Source organism: Rattus rattus, chromosome 3 (assembly GCF_011064425.1).
Source record: "Rattus rattus isolate New Zealand chromosome 3, Rrattus_CSIRO_v1, whole genome shotgun sequence".
Taxonomy (NCBI): Eukaryota; Metazoa; Chordata; class Mammalia; order Rodentia; family Muridae; genus Rattus; species Rattus rattus.
Genome location: NC_046156.1, coordinates 3,458,558 through 3,477,392, shown reverse-complemented (window position 1 = coordinate 3,477,392; position 18,835 = coordinate 3,458,558). Strand labels below are relative to the sequence as shown.

At 41.5% G+C, this 18,835-nt stretch overlaps 1 protein-coding gene across 9 annotated transcripts in view; it reads right to left on the bottom strand.

Moving 5' to 3' along the window:
- The window catches only part of Lrrc7 (leucine rich repeat containing 7), a 453,319-nt gene that overhangs the window by 21,865 nt on the left and 412,619 nt on the right, over positions 1 to 18,835 (bottom strand). For all 9 annotated transcript variants that reach the window (XM_032897090.1, XM_032897087.1, XM_032897091.1 and 6 more), the window contains 2 exons: positions 12,591 to 12,812; positions 5,628 to 5,720 (listed from right to left, as the gene is read on the bottom strand). In XM_032897090.1, the coding sequence (XP_032752981.1) occupies positions 5,628 to 5,720; positions 12,591 to 12,812 (315 nt within the window). The remainder of the gene's footprint in view (positions 1 to 5,627; positions 5,721 to 12,590; positions 12,813 to 18,835) is intronic.

Genomic DNA, 18,835 nt, shown 5'->3' with positions numbered 1-18,835 from the left:
CTCATTACCTTAGACAAAACAATCAACCGACAAACAAACATGAACTCATCTCTTTCATCCTGTTCAGATTTCCCCAGGTGGAAAAATGGCTGAGCTCCATGGTGTTGCCCAAGCTTGGGCAGAGAAAGGTGGCTTCACTCACAACAACCCCTTTCCCCGGCCCTCACAGCTGACTCCTGCTGTAACACCCATGTAGGTCCATAACAAAGCTTTCCTGTGAGTCTTTGACCAGATGTTATAGCAAGTCTCTCTGAAAAACTTTAAATTCTAGGCAGTTAGTCCTTTCCTCAAATGAAGCAAGGAAGGATGTTGTCCCTGGATGATGAGCTTTGAATGTTTCATTAGGAGCTCTTCCATTCAAAGGATCTTGGGTTGATTTATGAAATATTGCACAGCCTGGTATCATTCTGTTATTCTGGTTTTCTCTTCTCCCATGGAACTCACAGTGGGAAATTCTTTGGATCTTGCAACCGTGAATTAGTGTGCTTAGTAGAAAGCATAGGGAGTTTGCTTCATTGTCAGAATCGCCACTGTGATGATACCTCAGCCCATGAGTTACATAATTGATTATCAATTCTCTCTATACTGTGCTCCCTGATTACTGAGGTTCAATGGAGGAGGCGTGCTGACTTCCACTGGTTTGTTGAAGCAAATATGAGGATTTTGACTAATTAGAGGGCTCTATAAATATGTTCAATATTAGAAAAATTGTATGTGTCTCAGCACCACAGGGTGTGAGCTTGTCATGTACTCTGCTAAGTGGCATCTACAGATAGGGGCCTACGCAAGAGCTCATTAGAAGAAAAAGATTTGGAGTCAGATCAATTTGGTTTCAGATTTTGTCTGTCACAGATTAGCTAAACGACCTTGGTCATGTTAATGGGACATGCTGGGAATCAGTAACATGGAGATCACAATATTATCTGACTAATTGATGTTGCTAAGATAATCACATGAGGAGCAAGTTTCATTCAATTCCAGGAATAGGATAATTAATGACATTCTTTTTTTTCCTGCCTTATCATTAGATTTACTTGGTTGGAATATTTCATTTAAGTAGCTTCTTACTACCATGACAGTAGTGTTTGTCTCTGATGAAAAGCTTCTATCGATTTTACTGAGATGGCAGAGGTGGGCATCATAAAGAGCTGTTTGCACCCAATGTACCACCACTTTCTTCTCACAAGTATAGATAAGTAGTTTTCACTTTGTGAGGTACTTGTCCAAAACAGTGAACTTTGTGGTGAGTGAGTTGGTTTTCTCATAAACTATATACTGTTCTGACAGTGTCATGCTGATTCCTTGACTCAGAGAGACCACATTTGCTCAGGACTACCTTGGGTCTTAGAGGGAAGTTAACTTTGCTTCAAATGCTGCTCCAGATACTCCAGTCCTATATGAAATGCCCTGTTAGTCTTGTGAGACTTAATCACAAACCCATCTAAAACCTCAGCAAACTTCTTGGCTTGTTTGAGGTGATTTACTACAGGAATCTCACGCAACGCAGAACAGATGGCATATTTTGTGCCTTAAGCAATGTAGCTCCCTTTTGCCCAATCTGCACTCCCTCCCCTAGTTTAGGAACTACTATAAGCTTTCCCTGTTTGTCCCCAGTGTGGGTATTCTTCTGTGCCCATCTGCTTTTGGGATTGGCTACAGCAGCATCAGTAATATTGAATAGGATTAGATAAATTTAGTGGTAAGGATAGCATAGAAACTTCCAAGTACTTTCAGGAGATGAGATGGTCAATGATTCTCAGCAGCCAAGAGACAGCAAGCTTAGCAGCACAGCATGTATCCAGGAACATAGTTAGTGTCTGATTTGTTCACAGGAAGGGAACATGCATTACCCTGCAGACTAGAGTCTCTACGACATGTTTTCCTTAGACTCAGGCAGTATCTGTTGAATTTAAATTGCCACTTAATTTGGTACATTTCACCTCCAGCTGTGAATTCGTCCACTCGTGAAAAGGTAATTTCTTTTTCAACATTGTAGAAAATAGTATATTAGTATATTTTCATATACTTACTGTTCATTTTTGAATATAGGAATAAGTCTTCTGTCTCTTTTTGTTTCTCTGTTTCTATGTCTCTATGTCTCTGTGTCTCTCTCTGTGTCTGTCTCTGTCTGTCTGTCTCTCTCTTTCTCTCTCTGTGTGTATATGTGCGTGTGTGTTTGTGAGTGTGTTTTTGCACGTGTGCAGTGTGTTCATATGCACATAGATATGTGTGGATGTGTGTGTGGAGGCTAGACCACAACTTCAGATGTCATTCATTCCTCAAGCAATCCTTTTGAGATGGGATCTCTCATGGCCTGGAACTTCCAAATAAGGTAGGGTAGCTGGCTATCATGTTCAGGGGATCTGTCTGCCTCTCCCCCAGTGCTGGAATGATAAATCCATGCTGCCAAACTTAGCTTCAAAAATGTGTGCTCTTGGGAATGAACTTAGGTCCTTGTGCTCTCAAGGAAGGCATTCCCCAAGCCCTGGGTTTATTTTAAGTCAAACACAGTCTCTGTCAGTGTGGAACATGAGGCTGAGGAAGTGAAACTGGGTTATGCAGACATGAAACTCTCTCCCAAAGAACAGGTTTAATTCTTCTGTAAATCATTGGTATCAACATCTTTAGATCATTTGAATACTGTTGATCAAGACTGAATCATAAGTTTGGATTGCCAAGGAAAGCATTTCTAACTTGAACAGTGTTCTACATATAGATCTGAAATTTTGGTTAACTCCATCAGTTTTGCAATAATAGGGAAATACGATTTAGACTGTAAAGTGGTTTGGAGTATAATCAGGCAGAGAAAGGTACTTTCAAGCAAGGATCTTTCAACAGCTGCATTTAACAATTCAAACTCTCTAGCTGCTACATTTAACCCAAAGCACGAATTATATGATCTCAGACACAGTTGAGTCTCAGAACTGTCACCCAAACAAAAGATAAATTAATGCTTATAAGGTGTTCATAGCCAGCACAGTGGAAGAAAACAGGAGCAAAACATCATTCTAGTGTCCTATTTGGTAATATGTTATTCTTAACTTAAAAACACTATCTTCTTTCTACCTACCAAAAGTAGAGTGAAAATGTTCCTATGTTGAGAGAAAGGAGGGCAGCACACCATTTGAAAATGGCAGCTACCCAAAGGATGATTATGTAGCCAGCTTTCTTTTGAAAGAGTTCAGGGAAGGGATATGAGGGCAAAGGCAAGAAGGGTGGTCAGCTACACTGTTAGTGTCATGTAGATTTTGATGGAGATGCCAGAAATGTCTACAGGAGGAAAACAGTGGCCTCTGTAGTAAATTGTGCTAAGTAAACTGGCCACATAGCAGATGGATTAGGTTCATTATCTCTGACCGTGCACAGAAGTAAACTCAAAATGGAGTGAAGACCTTAACACAAGAATGGAAACATATAGCAGAGTGTAGTGGAAACTCTTCTGATGGACACAGGGTAGGACTTTCTGCGTCCTTCAACAGCAAAAGAGAGAGAACTGAAAAAGCTACAAATGATGTCACATGAAATTAGAAGCTTCTTCATAGGAGAGGAAACAACAAGTGGAGAGGCGTCCTACAGAAGAGAAAGTCTGCCAACACCTTTGACAGAGGTTTAGTTCCCAAATATAAAAAGAGCTAAAAATCTAAACAACCCCTCATCAAGTAATCCACAAGGGAAATCAGTATAGAGATTCCTTAAAAACCAGAATCAAAACCAAACCAAACGAATCAACTAACTAATCAACTAAACAAAAAACCCAAAACTCAAAGAGTTACCTCATGAACCAGGTGCACCAATCTGGGGCTACACCTGAAGGACTAGTGGCATAGCACAGAGATACCTACACGTGTACTATTCACAGTCACATTATGGAATCAGCTCAGTTGTCTGTTGACAGACTATGAATATATATGTACACACATATGGATATATAGATAGATATGGTCTAACAAGATGGGAAGAGGGGTCAGGAGAATGATATTGAGACTCATCACTTCATATAATGTATATACATCAAGAAGAATTAAAAAGAGAGGATCAAGATGAATAAGGTAGGACATCATGAAGTTTAAACACCCATACATGTTTCTGATAATTTTAACTTTTATTGGTAATTTACCAGGTTAAATAAGTAGTTGCCCCAACTAGATCATCAACTGTTTTAACTTTATAAGTCAATATCATTTCTGTAATAATATCTGTTACATATCTCCTTCCTGTTGCACATCGCTATGGAAAAATTCTACCCCAACCTTTTCTATCCTTCTTTAGAATGGAGGAAGGACAGAAAGAATATAGGAAGTATGATGGCTGAGAAGAAGGCTAGAAAAATACGGGATGAAAGTTTTGTGTTAGGTTTTAGAAATCTCTAGATAGGAGGAGCCAATGCACATGTGTGTGTGTGCATGGGCATGTGCTTGTGCATGTGTGTTCTTATGTGTTTGGGGCATATTTGTGTCTGTACGCCTTTTAGGATCAAGGTTGACTTGGGATGTCTTTCTTGATCATCTCAACTTATATATTGAATCAGGGTCTCATCCTTGAACCCAGATTTTTTAGATTCAACTCTAGCTAGGTCCCCTTGTTTCTGCATCTTGCTTGGAGATTATAGGCTGCATGCCATGCATACTGGCTTTTATGTGAGTGCAAGGAATCCAAACTCTGGATGTCAGGGATGCAAGCCTGGTATTTTAGTCACCGAGACAGCTCCATAGTTATACACTCAAGTCTTCTCCAGAAGTAGACTGAGTTTTCAGCAATTGATCTGTGAGCTAACTATAACAGCAGTACATTTTAAAGGTCTGCACCTGAAGACACTGAGGGCAGGGTAGCTTGGTGAGATCAAAGGCAGATCACTGTAATTGTTAGTGAATGTATCTGCAATGATTTCAGTATGAGATTGTTAAGCATTAATGGTAGCAGAGCAGGCTACATAGCTCAGGGTAGAAAGCTAGATTGTCTGCTCTGGGGTCAGATGAGGGTCTGGTTCTTCTGCCAAAGCTAGCTTCAATTTTCTTATGCATTTTTTTCTGTGATTTCTCATTTCTAAAATTCCGCCAATGAAACCCTTTGCAAGTCTAGTGGATTGAGGTCAGCTGCTGGCCTGAAAATCTAGTCAAGGTGGGATTATTTTGTTGCTGTAAGAAAACATTTTTCTAAGTGACATATGAACAATTTACAAATAAATCTTTGGAAAAATTTCTTACATAGGTTTCTTTACCATATACAAGTGTAAAGTCAAAATAAATAGGCCAACACACATACACACACACACACACACAAACACACACACACAAGCACACACACACACACACAAGAACACACACACACACGCACACACACACACACACACACATACACACTCCATGAAAACTAACCATGACAATAGTTCCCAAAACCTTTTCTTTTCAATAGAATGATTAAAAGTTTGTTTCTCCTGCTCTGTTTTCTTCAAGCACTATGCCGGATTCATTCTTCCTTGTACAGACATATTTTGGTTTCTGACTGGCTTCATGGTTAGCTAGATCAGCTCAGCACAGCAAACATTCCCACAGCATCCTTTTACCCTTGTATCACAGTGGAACACAACATTTGAAACGAAGACTGTCAATAAGTAATTCACTCCTTACCTTGTCGGAAGGTTTGAAAGGATTTCCTTGCCCACTAATTCCACCGCTGATACTAAATCCAAGCCCAGGGTTCTTTTCTATTCTCACACAGAACTAAGAAGAAACAAACAAACAAAAAAAGCACAAAAAGTCACCAACTAGCCATTACAACTAAATATTTTCCAACAAGGTTTGCAATTCACTCATGTTTCTAGTGAGCCCATCTTGGTCTGGTGTAAACACCACAAGCGTCATTAAAGGGGTAATGTCTCTCTTTGCCTCTATATGTCAGAGACTGGCTTTAGATGCCCGGTAAGCCTCATGAGCATACTTGGGGGCTGAGGCAGTATCTGTCATTGTATACACATGTCAAGACTACTTAGAAAAGACTGTACAGACAAGTGAGAGAAAACAGAGATGGGAATTTAAATACAGTCATGGAGAACACCTTTGGAAAGCCTGGTAGCATTTAGGGATGTTAGAACTTTTCATTTGAGAAAGGATCCATGAATAAAGGGGCTTGAAATGGAAGCAAAGCACTGAGAGAAAAGGGCTCTGAGTTTTGTAGCAGCTGCTGAGGTGGGAGAGGAAGGAATAGAAGGAAAATCTTATGGTCACGAGGTTAGAGAGTGTGGTCCACGAGACAGAGACGGGACAGAAACAATGCTCAGGGCTGTGGAGCATCATTGGTCTAGCATCTATGCTATTACTCTCTTAGGTATCAGACAGTTTTAGATGGATGGCCTACGGTGGGCAGAGGTGGCAATGCAGTGGAACGGGTGCATATGTTAATGTAGACTATATAGGAAGCGTCTGAAGACAGGAAGCTAGCAAAATGGCATCAGGAAACCTTAACAGATGAGGGCATCTGGGTGATCCTGAGCTGAGGACAAGTTGCAAGTGAGGGACAATACTGGCTTTGCATATAGGGTAGGAAAAGGTGGCCCCAGATGATAACAGCCTTGTGACTAAGAGGTAGCATTCTGTTGCTAAATGAAGAGAAAAGAGATTCATAAATGATAGGTACAGAGCAAGCAGTAGTGAAGTGACTGATAGGTCAAGGGAAAAAAAAATGCTGGGCTACATACTGGCTTGTGCTTTGCATTTAAATAAACACACAGAAGAAAAGTTCTTAAAGATGATTGAATGACTGGCTGATTAAGCAACTTTGTGCCTCTGGCTAGCACTCATCCACCCTCTTAACCTGTTAAACTCCAATGCTCAAAGCACTGTCTTTCTATTTTAAACACATCTCAGGTCTCTCCTCCTACAAGACAAACAGGAATCACATTTCATACTTAATTAAGATGTACTTTAGTTGCCAGACTTCGGATGAACTAAGCTTAGTTAGAGGCACCAACCTTAGTATATTGTTCTTGTTCCTAAAATGATATCTAACTGTCTTGTGATTCACTTGCAACACAAGGGCAAAAAAATCATCCACTAATGTGATTTATATTTTCAACTCACCAGTCAGTTAATTTCTAAATTATAAGTAAGTGCAATTGCAAAGAACCCTTTTCATATTTTCCCTTAAAGGAACACTTAATCGCAACTTTGTCAAATGTTCTAGATTTGTTAAAACTAGTTTTGTAGGGTTGCAAAAATTAGCTTATAATAGTTTATAATTTATGTGACTCACAGCTTATGAGTATGAATATGAAACAGTTTTATGTAGCTGGAGGGAATATTTTAGCTGTATTTTATGTAGCACTTTGCCTCTTTATTACTATTTATGAATTAGAAAACGACAGAAAAGCATTCCATGCATTTGTATGTGCCTACAGATGCATGCATTTCCCCTCATTTGTGAATCTTAGATTTTTTAAGTGACACATAAAGTCATGTATATACATATGACACAGGGTAGATGCAGAATGATCTAAAGCAGTGGTTCTCAACCTGTGTGTCGTGACCCCTTTATGGGGTGTTAAACAGCCCTTTCACAGGGGTCACCTAAGACCACCAGAAACAGCATGAAAACAGATTTTACATTGTGATTCATAACAGTAGCAAAACTTCATATAGGAAGTAGCAACAAAAGTAATTTTATGGTTGGGAGGTCACCACAATATGAGGACTGTATTAAAGGGTTGCAGCATTAGGAAGGTTGATGACCACTGATCTAAGGGAAGAAGAGGATCATGGGAAAGGGGAAGGAAAGAGGAAAAAGAGATTATGGAAAGAAAGACACTATTTTTTTTTACATGAAAACATCGTTATGAAACCCCAATACTGTGTATAGTGAAGAACATGGACACACAGACAGACACAGACACATACACACTCAACATGTGCACACTCACATGAATGTGTCACGGGTGTGGACACACACACTCTCACATGCAGACTCATATGGACACTTACACATATGGACACTCATGCATGAACACATGAGCACATACAAAAGTATCCATACAACAAAAATAACAACAAAAACAACAACAACAACAACAACAACAACAACAAATCCAACTCTATCTCATTAAAGCTGTACACATATATAACATGGAAGGTGAGCTTCTTGGCTTCCCTCAGGTCTCTATAAAACCAGGAACACTAGAGCTAAGTTTTTTTGCATGGACAGTTTCCACAAGTTGATTCCAGTCATCCCTTTTAAAGGGAGTGATTATATTTAATTTATATTACTGAAAATCTGGAATGTGCTAAAAGCTAAGAAGAACAGTGCTGCCAGAGTCCGCTCCCGGGATCGTTCTCCGCACATTTTTAACAATGGGAATAGTAAAGGTGACACTTGTTTCATTGTGACAAACAGATGTCCGCTGTGATCTGCAGCTTGCTAGTTCTAGAATGCTCACGTGTATCAGATCAATGGGTGGGGTCTCCTAAAGCCTCTGGGATGGGGGATTTCTCTTGTGGTAAGGAGGTTCGCCTGCCTGCTGCGGCCCAAGGAGGAGAGGGAGAAACTCACAGGCAAGAGCAGCTGAAAAGAACTGAAATGCAAGTTTTTTTTTTTTTTTTACAAAGGCAGAAGTTAATAAATAGCTTATTTAGTGAAAATCAGTATTTCAATTTTCTCTTCAGAGACAAAATGAAATGTCTATCTAAAGCACAGTGGGTCTACGTGCTTCCTGCTTGCTACTTGACTGGATACTTCGGGTCTGTGTTGATTGCACTGTAATTAGAACAGTAGGTCTTAGAAAAGCCTGCTTCTGGAACGCATTAGGGAGGTGAAAGCAAGTGTCATGAGATGCAGTGTCAGTAAGGGCAGTTCCACCTAAGGACCTTCATCCAGGGATGAATGGGGTGAACATGGAAAGTCAGGGTTAGGGATTTCCTTTTGAAAGTTGGGAACATTCAAAAAATTATACTACAGTGATGATGTCCAACTATATAAATATTAATATACAACTTGTGTGCTTTAAACATATCAGTTTGTGGGATGTAAATATATATCTATAATGTAATTAAAAACAGGAAGATCATCAAGACCAAAAGACAGATCAGTCAGGAAGAGAAAGCAATGAGAGTAGGGACTAGATGCTCAGAAACATACTATTCTGTAAGGGTACAAGCAGCGACAAGACCCATGGGGACATTCTACCATCCTGTGCAGTTTGAAAACAAATTCAGCAATCTGTTGAAAACTTATACATCATTTTAAGTAGGGAAGTGCCATGGCATCGATTTCATTCTAAAAAGATAACTCTGGCAGCAGAACAGATCCAAGGGAGGTACACTGGAAAGAGACCATTTAGGAGGTTTCAGAGGTAGATGGAGTAGGACAGGTGTGGGTGGCAAGGAAGCTGTAAAACTTAGGATGTTCATGACAGACGTGTTTTGGATTGGAGGTGAGCTGTGAAAAAGGGGAATCGGACACTTTTGGTCAAAGCAGAAAGCTGACCCTAGAAGGCCCTTGAATGGGAAGTCTGGAGAAAGGCAGGGGTGTGGAAGAAAGGGCAGGGGAGGAAAGCTGACAGCTCTTTTGACCACGGTTATCAAGGGCTTGGAAAACCCAGGTAGAGAGTGATGGAAGAGATAGCCCAGCCAGTGTATTCAGACACTGGGGTGCAGGAGAGAGGGCCAGGGCTGGAGATGGTAGTTGAGAATCATCCAGCCTGAGACTGAATTGACGTCACTGAGGGGATGGTGTGTATAGAGAGGCTGGACACTGGGTTACTCCAGTACTTAGAGGTCAGGAGTAGGAAAGGTGTAGTCCTCTCAGGATGAAAGTTTGTGAGCTATCCTGAAAAATGGTTTCATCGTTCATAAAGTCCATGAAGGAGTGGCTGTGAGATGGTGGCCTCAGACGTTTCAGCTGCTGTCTTATCACCTGCCGGAAGAGTGTGCAAGACTTCAGGGGAGGTTGGCAGCTCTTGGAGTAGCTGAAGAAAGCTATATTATGTTAAATGATATAAGAGAAAAGGCTGGAAAGAGCCTGTTAAAACTACCGATTACTTGTCAAAATCTGCGAGGAAATAACATCTCATGCTCCTTAGAATGGTTGTCATAAACAACAAATTAACGAATGGTGGTGACGATGAAAGAGAGGCACTCTTGTGTCATGCCAGCACATGTAATTTAGTATGGTATGGAGAAGAGTGAAGTCTCTGTGCTCTGACTTAGCTGTCTGACTTCGGGGCAAGCAGTCAAAGCAATGGTATACTAATCATACCAAAGAGAAACCTGCACATCCATGTTTATCACAGCCTGGATGAACGGACAAAGAAAATGGGAGATGCACAGTTACAGACAGTAGAATGTGACTTGGTTATGCAGAATGAAACCCTGGCATTTGCAGTAAGGTGGATGGAACCATACAACCCCATGTTAAGTGAAGTAAGCCAGAGACAGGAAGATGAGCACAGTATGTTCTCTTCCTTATATGGAGGCTTCAAAGAGTCAACATGAGCATGGAACAATGATCTCTAGAATTTGGATATCAGCAGGGTGAAGGTGGATAAAGTAAGCTGTATTAGATTGTTTTACTAGATTAGTGCAGTGTGTATCTGGGCCCTACTAATAAATGCAATTAGTTAGTGCATGCTAAGGAAAATACAGGGCAACACATTTTCAGGGCCCCTTTTCTTATAGTTCTCAATAAGTCCATGCTTGCTTATCCTCTGGAGGAAAATAAAAAAAAAAAAAAAACAGGAGGAAATTTCTAATGTTTAGATTAAAAGGTAATGATTTAATTAAGATAGCACACACTGAGTGGCTGGGCCGCATGCTATTTTCTCTGACACTTTCAGAGATAGCTTATTCTCCACTCAGACCACTTTACTCCATAAAGTATTGGCATTTGTAAATAGTTTCCTGCAGTCTTTATCCAAAATCCTCAGAATAATGCTGTGGCTCTTATAGACCACCATTTTGTAAGGAATGTACAGTAAAACCCATACATTGACTCTGTAGAGTGTGCGCGGTCACGCGATGGCATTCCTGAACTGTAGGATGTATTTCCCATCACTATTCCTCATAGGAACTTACTCTTGACTGTGTTATGGATTATTGTGCCTCAGGCCACAAGGCGGAATACAAAATCTCACACAATCAGGTCCTGATTCCAGGTCAGCTTCCGAGATGCTGTATTGCCACATTTGGGGTACTTTACTTCTCTTAGCTCTATTCAGTGAGACAGATGCTGGGAATACGGATCATAGAACTGAGAACTGAACTGTACCGGTGAATTCCTGAAGGGGTTTCGGGAGGTCTCAAGCCTTGTGATATTTTCCTTCTCATGGCTGTTTGGGTATCTCTATCACTCTGCCTTCCGTTATAAGTATGCATAAAGAAAGATCAAAGATACTATCAGTTTGTTTAAAAATATTCAACTTGTGTGGTTTCTAGATGGTGATGACGCCAGCACATTGTTCAGCTAGGATACTGTTGGGCCACAGAGTACCTCAGGCAGTGGCTCTCAACTTTGGGTGAACTATGTAGAACCACTTAGGAGTTCACAAGAATTCCAGTTACCTAGGCAACGGGTAGGTGAAGAAAGTGAGTTGACCTGGGAAGGAGGCCCAGGTATCAGTTTGGAAGTCCTATGTTGTACTGCACAGGTTTGTGCCATCTAACTCTCACTAAAACCTTTTGGAGGCATATGTCCTGCTTGGCTTGTCACACATTAAATCCAGCATGTAGCCTGGGTCGAGGAAAGGGAAAGAGACTCATCTTGAGCATCTAAGATTCTGAGGATGATTGGTACAGAGCAGGTGTAAGAAAGAGACAATGATTGATGTATCCCGGATCCCAGTGATAAATGACTCTTAGCAACATCTGGAGAAAAGCTGGGGAAAGAAGATTGACTTGTGCGTTTAGAATACAAGGTTGACTAACATGTACAGCTCTAGATAATAATGGAGTGGACTCTTTATAAATCATGTGAGGGGAGCTTTGCCTAGTATAATGAAGTAAAGGATTAATTGTATGTGCTAGATCATGTTGTCTCCTCTCTGAGCTTCTAATGGGGCACATTTTTTCCCTGGTCTCAAGGAAAGAGACTATTCTACAGTGAAGAGTGAGTTCTCTATTCTAGTCAGGGCAGGAGAACAATCATTCTCTTTATTTTGCTACATCACAATGACCAGTAGTGTATGGAACATCTAAAATATTTCTCTTCTAATAATTTTTTTTAGAGTTTTCTATACTCTGTGTTATCCAACAACCAGAAGATAGGACTAAAAATGTTTTCCTGCAAAGGAGGATCGGATAATAGTTCACCTTTCAGACCCCGAACTTCGCAGGGGTCTTAGTCAACCTACCCCATCCACAGAGCTTCTTTGTAACACTCAAAGTCCATGCTGAAGAGTTTAATTGGGCAGCGGGAAGAAAGGACAGGACTGGAAGACCATTGCATTTTGCATGCTTTGAAAGGGCATTTCACCGATGCGTCATCGCCTATAACCACTGGAAGCAACCATCAGTTCCTATGAAAAGCGCTGTGTCTGGAGGACCCACATGCAGCATGGAGTTGTTTTAACTTCCTGCATGTTTATTTACTGTTCCAAGAGCAGTCCTTACCTGCTCGGGATAACCGTCCATACTCCTCTGCCCTTTCGTTTGAATTAAGCACCGTCCAGGCTGAGGTCCCCGGGTGGCCTGTGATGAGGGGATCTGGATGGGCAGTGGCGACTGGAACTGCTGAATGGTCACTTTGTTGATGTTCCCTTCATATGGCTGCTGCTCCCGGCTGCGGTGCTGAAGGCTCTGTGACCCCATCAGGGTCTGAATGTGGCTGCCTGCCTGTGGAGAGCAGAACCGTCAGGCCAAGTTCCCTGTGATGCAAACCGCCCAAGGCAGCAAGCAGTGCCACCCCTATGGGCAAGAGGCTGGAAGAGGATACCCAGGGGTGAGAGGGTATCGTGTGGGAAGTGAAGGGAGTTTAGAATGGGCTGCACACTCTCCTTTTATTTTAAAGCTCTCAAGGGAAATAAAACATGGAGAAACCCACGGTGAAGATGGAGCATCATCTAGAGGAAAATATTTTGCTGGACCCCAAACAAGAGGTAATTTAAAAATAAAATGTCTAATTTATAATCGGCAATATGCAATGCAAAAATAAACAACCCTTGGGTTATATTTTATATGTCTGATTAGCTGTCTTAGCATGACGAACCATTTTCTAATTTTATGAGCATTAAAGATGTTTGAGTCATGGAGAACTGGAGGAATAGTTATGGGGTCTTTAGCCTGTGCCAGTGCAAGGTGCAAACAGTTACTCACATGGCAGCGACCACGACGTCATAACCTCATGGACCTGGTTTGTGTAACCTCAAAGACAAATGCTTATTCCTCAGACTCATCTGCCCTTTTTAGGAACCTTCCAGAAACCTTGTCACTTTCCTGCCAGTCCAGAAGACTGGAAGTCCTTATGGGAAGTTTAGCTGTTCTTTGCTGCTATAAGTTTTTCTATTCTCTTGTTTGGTAGATGGAAGCCTTGGTAAACCCAGGGTAATATTCTGAGTTGTCTCCTGAGTGACCTCACTTGGCATGGCCAGTTACGAGTCAGAGAGAATGATCTGAGGTTCGAGGAGAAAAGCTGACAAGGGTTGATTTCTGCATTCCTGCCTGGTTCCCATCTTCACTGGTAAAATATTTGGCAGCTTCTGCTCTTTAATATATATAATCTGCATGAGAAAATCAATAATATCTGCTTGACAGCTACTCTGCTGATTAATTTCAAAGTGACCGTCCAAAGGTAAAGCAGACTTCTCTGTTCTGCCAGTTCTTAGCTTTAGACATGTTTTTTCTGGTGTATTTTTTCTTCTGACAGACCAGTTGGAACTCAGGATTACATAGATGTTTTTAATTGTTTTTTTGTGTGGTATGTACACGTTATTGTGTGTGTGTGTGTGTGTGTGTGTGTGTGTGTGTGTGTGTGTGTGTGTGTGTGTGCACATGTGCACATGTATATGTCCACGTGGAGGCCAGATGTTGACACTAGTGTGTTCCTTAATTGTTCTCTCATTAAGCCTGAAGCAAATTGATTAGGTTAGGCTGGCTGGCCAATGAGTTCCAGGAATCATCAGCCTCTGTCCCCCCACTTACCCTAGTTCTGGGCTTACAATTATTCCTCATGGATTTTTTTTTGTGAGCGCTGGAGATCTGAACTCAGGTCCTTCTGACTATGGGGTCACTTTACCAACTGAGCCACCCCAATGCTCCTATTTTTGAATTGTTGAGGACATGCAGTTTATCCCACTTATTCTTCTCAGTGAGTGGGCACAGTAAATGCAATGAACAAACACTAGGTATCACCAAACAGGTGAAGAGTGTCCCAAGACATCTCACATGCATTACCTTCTTCGGTTCTCACAGCAGCATTAAGAGGTAATTAGCATTATTATCCAATTTTACTGAAACTAAGGTAGTACAACAGAACACAATGTTTCCAAATAATTCCTATAACTGGGAACTGTCAAACCAGCCCTTGACAAAGCTGTCTATTAAAGGTCATCCTCTTGGCTATGATCTTATACTGCAGCCTGGTCCACATCCTCAGTTCAACTGGGAGCAGAAAAGGGATCATACAGAGGAGCCTTGGGGTCTGGCTGGTGTTCACATCCAGTTCCTTAGCTGTTGTATTATTTCCCACACAGTGGATTAGGCCTGTGGGTCTTGATGATCTGTTTGGGACTTCAAGATTACAGGCATGCAAACAGGATGATGCCATTGTAATCTTTCCCTTACTGTGAGTTAATAAAGCTTGGGTTTCTCAGATTGTGAGTGTAGAAGGGGCACACTGTCACCCTGTCAGTGATTCTGCCTGCCCACCCACTCTCCCGGGCTATGGGCAGGAGATGGCAATGATGACTGCAGAGAGCCAAGAACAAACATTTAATTGTGTAAACTAAACAGACACAAATGACAAGACACTCAGAGGGATGTGATTCAAGGACAGGAAGTGGCACAAAGGCTTCCTCATGGTGATGAGAACATTGAAAATGAAGCACAAGACAGCGATGGGAACAAAAATGTCAGAGGCTATGTTTGTTCAAGCAAGAGCTTCAGGGAAGTAAGCCATGTGCATGTGGCCTTTCTCCGTATGAGAAATGCCATCACTGAGGTTTCTGCAAAGGCAGCGTGACTTGTTTGGAACGACAAAAAGAACCAGAGGATTCCATAAATTTTGGAGATTTTAAGGGGCGGCTGGAGAAACCATACATACTTAATTACAGAGCTGGAGTATGGTATTTTCAGGTTGACCCTCAAATAAAATTTACAAACCACCAAACAAAGAAAAAAAAAACCCTAATATCCTTAGAAGTCAAGAAAATATTTACACCAAAAACCAAAGAAAAGAATGTTGTTTTGATACCAAATGCTGTAGTCCATCCCAAATTCAGCCTCAAAGAACTGGGCTTATTATAGGGAACTGCTCTGTGTTGAGAAGGTTCATACAACTTCTCACAGTGTTCTTTCAGACCTGAGCATGAGAGTGGATCAAACACTGGGATGCCTAGCCGGGCCTGTGTCTTCACTATTATAAGGTCAGATGAAAGTCTGACTCTATTAGTCCATCTCTCACATCCATACTGTAGCTGGGTGGGAGGGATCATTGAAACACAGCTTCAAGGGATGACAGCTCATGGCACTTAGGGTGTTCAAAAGTGCGTAATATATGTTATGAACTTAAATGGCTGCCGAAGTACAATACCATAATCCTTAATACCAAGAGGCTAAGTAGGGTGCCAGGGCACTCAAATGACTAGCACTCAGTGGCTCCTCCTATCCAGCCACAATAAAACTACTGCCTTCCCAAGGTGAGGCTGGAGGTGGCCTAATAGAGTCAGACGTTCATCTGACCCCAAGGTAGTGAAGCATCTGTACCAGGGCATCAGAGGAAATCACTGGGGAGCTGGGTCTCCACCTCAACTTACTAATAGCAAGGAACTTTTGTCTGGGGTTTCAGTGAAGGTCCAAAGGGAAACCTCTCCTTTCACAAGTTATTTTGTTGAGATTTATTCATTTTTATTTTATGCATATGGGTATTTTGCCTGCATGTATGTCTGTGTGCCATCAGATTCTCTCAAACTAGACTTACAAATGGTTGTGAGCTACCACATGGGTGCTGGGAACTGAACTCGGGCCCTCTGGACGAACATTTAGTGCTCCTAACCACCAAGTCATCTCTCCATTCCCAATACCTATCTGTCTTATCTCCTCTTGGCTATAAGTCACACCCAATCCTTCCTCAACTGAAACACAATCAGAGAAATCTAGTTAAAACAGAAAGACCAAGTTGGAATGGAAAGATAGCTTACTCAAGAAAGTGCTTGTCTTACAGACAGGAGGAACTGAGTTAATTCCTAGAATTCATGTTTAAAAAGCAGGGAGTGATGGGATATATCTGTGGTGCTGTATGCTTTCAATTTGAGCATTGGAGAGATGGAAACAGGGCATTCTTGGATTCCCAGGTGAGTACAGGATAGTAAGAAACTCTGTCTCAAAAACAAAGGTAAAAAGACAGTATCCTCTGGCATTCACATACATACACACCCGTGAACAAGTGTAAGCCCTTCACAACACACATGCACTCCTCCTCCCACTACACACCATACACACACACTACATACACTACACACCACAATACTACACTATATACCACACATAACACACCATACATATGCCACATACTACACATACACACACTATACACACACATATACACATACCTCACACACAACTTACCCCTCGACATGTTCTGGGGTTAAGATACAGAGTTTTATAACAGAATATAGAAGTGTTCACATCTCAATGGGGAAATGGCTCTTCATACCAAGAGCCAAAAAGATCTCAGAATGATTATTCAATCGATGTTTATACTGTAAAGATGAAGGTGTTAGAATTACCTTCATTTAAGACAGCCACCAAGAAAAAACCCATAAGAACAACAATATCAACCAACCAGAGCTTCCAGAGACTAAACCACTACCAAAAAGACTACACATGGACAGATCCATGGCTCCAGCTGCATATGTAGCAGAGGATGGTCTTGTTGGGCACCAATGGGAGGAAAAGCCATTTGTCTTGCCAAGGCTGGACACCTGCAGTGTAGGGGAATGAAAGGGCAGGGAGGCAGGAAGTGAGGGTGGTTGGGGAGGGGGAACACCCTTATAGAAGAAGGGAAGGGGATTGGGATAGGGGGCTTATGGACGGAAACCGGGAAAGGGAATAACATTTCAAATGTAAATAAAAAATATCCAATAAAATAAAAAGAAAAAACCCCAAATGACTGACTATACACACTCATTATACTTGGAAAATTAAAGCTATCAGCAAAGAAATATAATGCCTCAGTGAACACATAGAGGCAAAAAGGAAAAAAAAATGGGGATTTTAGATTTTCTATTCCAACAAAATGGTTGCAATAGAAATCCCAGTTGCTGACGAATCTTAGCAAGAGACCACAGAGAGCTGGGAGTTAGGACAACAGAAATCATCTAATCTGAGTAACAGAGAAAGAACACACTGGAAAAAGTCTCAAAAACCCATGGGACTACACAGTGTTTTAGTAATCGAGTTGTCAGAAGGATGGGGAAAAGAAGGTAGAGTTAAAAACCCTACCAGGAGAAATAATGCCCTGGGGCTGAGGAGACAACGCAGCAGCTAAAACCACATTTACTCTTGCAATGCTCAGCATGCACATCCTGGAGCTCACAATCTCCTGTGACTCCAGCTATAGGGGATCTGACACCCTCGTCATCTCCATGGGCACCGCCTACACACATAATTAAAAAAAATCTTAAAAAGTAATCCCCTCAAACCTGGAAATTTGGTGATGGAGAAGGCACAACAGGTTCAGGAAGCAGAGAAAAACAAGGTGCATGTGCAGACGCAGCCTGATCTGATGACTGAAAGCTAAGGGCAAACAGAACCTTCAAAGCAACCAGAGGAAAAGATGACAACCTTCTCTACAAGGGAAAAGCAATTTGAATGCCAGCAGATGTCTCACCAGAAGCCAGGAATGACAGAAGGGAATTACATAATTTTCAAGCACTGGAAAGAATTAACTGTCAGCCCAAATCCTCTGACTGTTCAAGTATTCTTCAGCAATGAACAGGAAATCAGAACGGTTTCAAACGAGGGAAATGAGGGGGATTGTTGTCCCAAGGACTCTCTTAAAATAGAGTTGGAAGGCAGCTCACCAGCAGGAAGGAAATGGGAGAAGAAAAAGCTTGTATTGGTAAGAAGGGGGAAAACATTGCCAAAAGCTGCCAGTGGATAAATTGACTTTTCTTTCCTTAAGTTAGCAAACTTTATTTTATGTTTAAAACAAAATTATGACACTATCTGATGTGACTGCACACAGACCCACACAGGTAGAATGCAAGAGGAGTCTGCATCCTAGAAGGCCGGTCAAACCAGGAAGGCAGGGGACGTCAGGTCTGTGTTCTGTGCTTCAGCTTCTAAATCATGACTCTAGTAGATTTGTAAGCTAGCGCTCTCTCTCTGTCTCTCTCTCTCTGTCTCTCTCTCTCTCTCTCTGTCTCTCTCTCTCTCTGTCTCTCTCTCTCTGTCTCTCTCTGTGTCTCTCTCTCTTTGTGTCTCTGTCTACCTCTCTGTCTCCCTCTCTCCTCTCTGTCTCTGTCTGTCTCTATCTCTGTCTCTCTTTGTCTGCCTGTCTGTCTGTCTCTTTTTCTGAGTGTGTGTCTGTGTGCATGTGCACATGTGTACTTTCCAGAGCAGCACTATAACAGATATATAGAGGGTCACACTAAAATCATAATTGATAAATGAAGATGAAATTCTAAGAGATGCTCAAA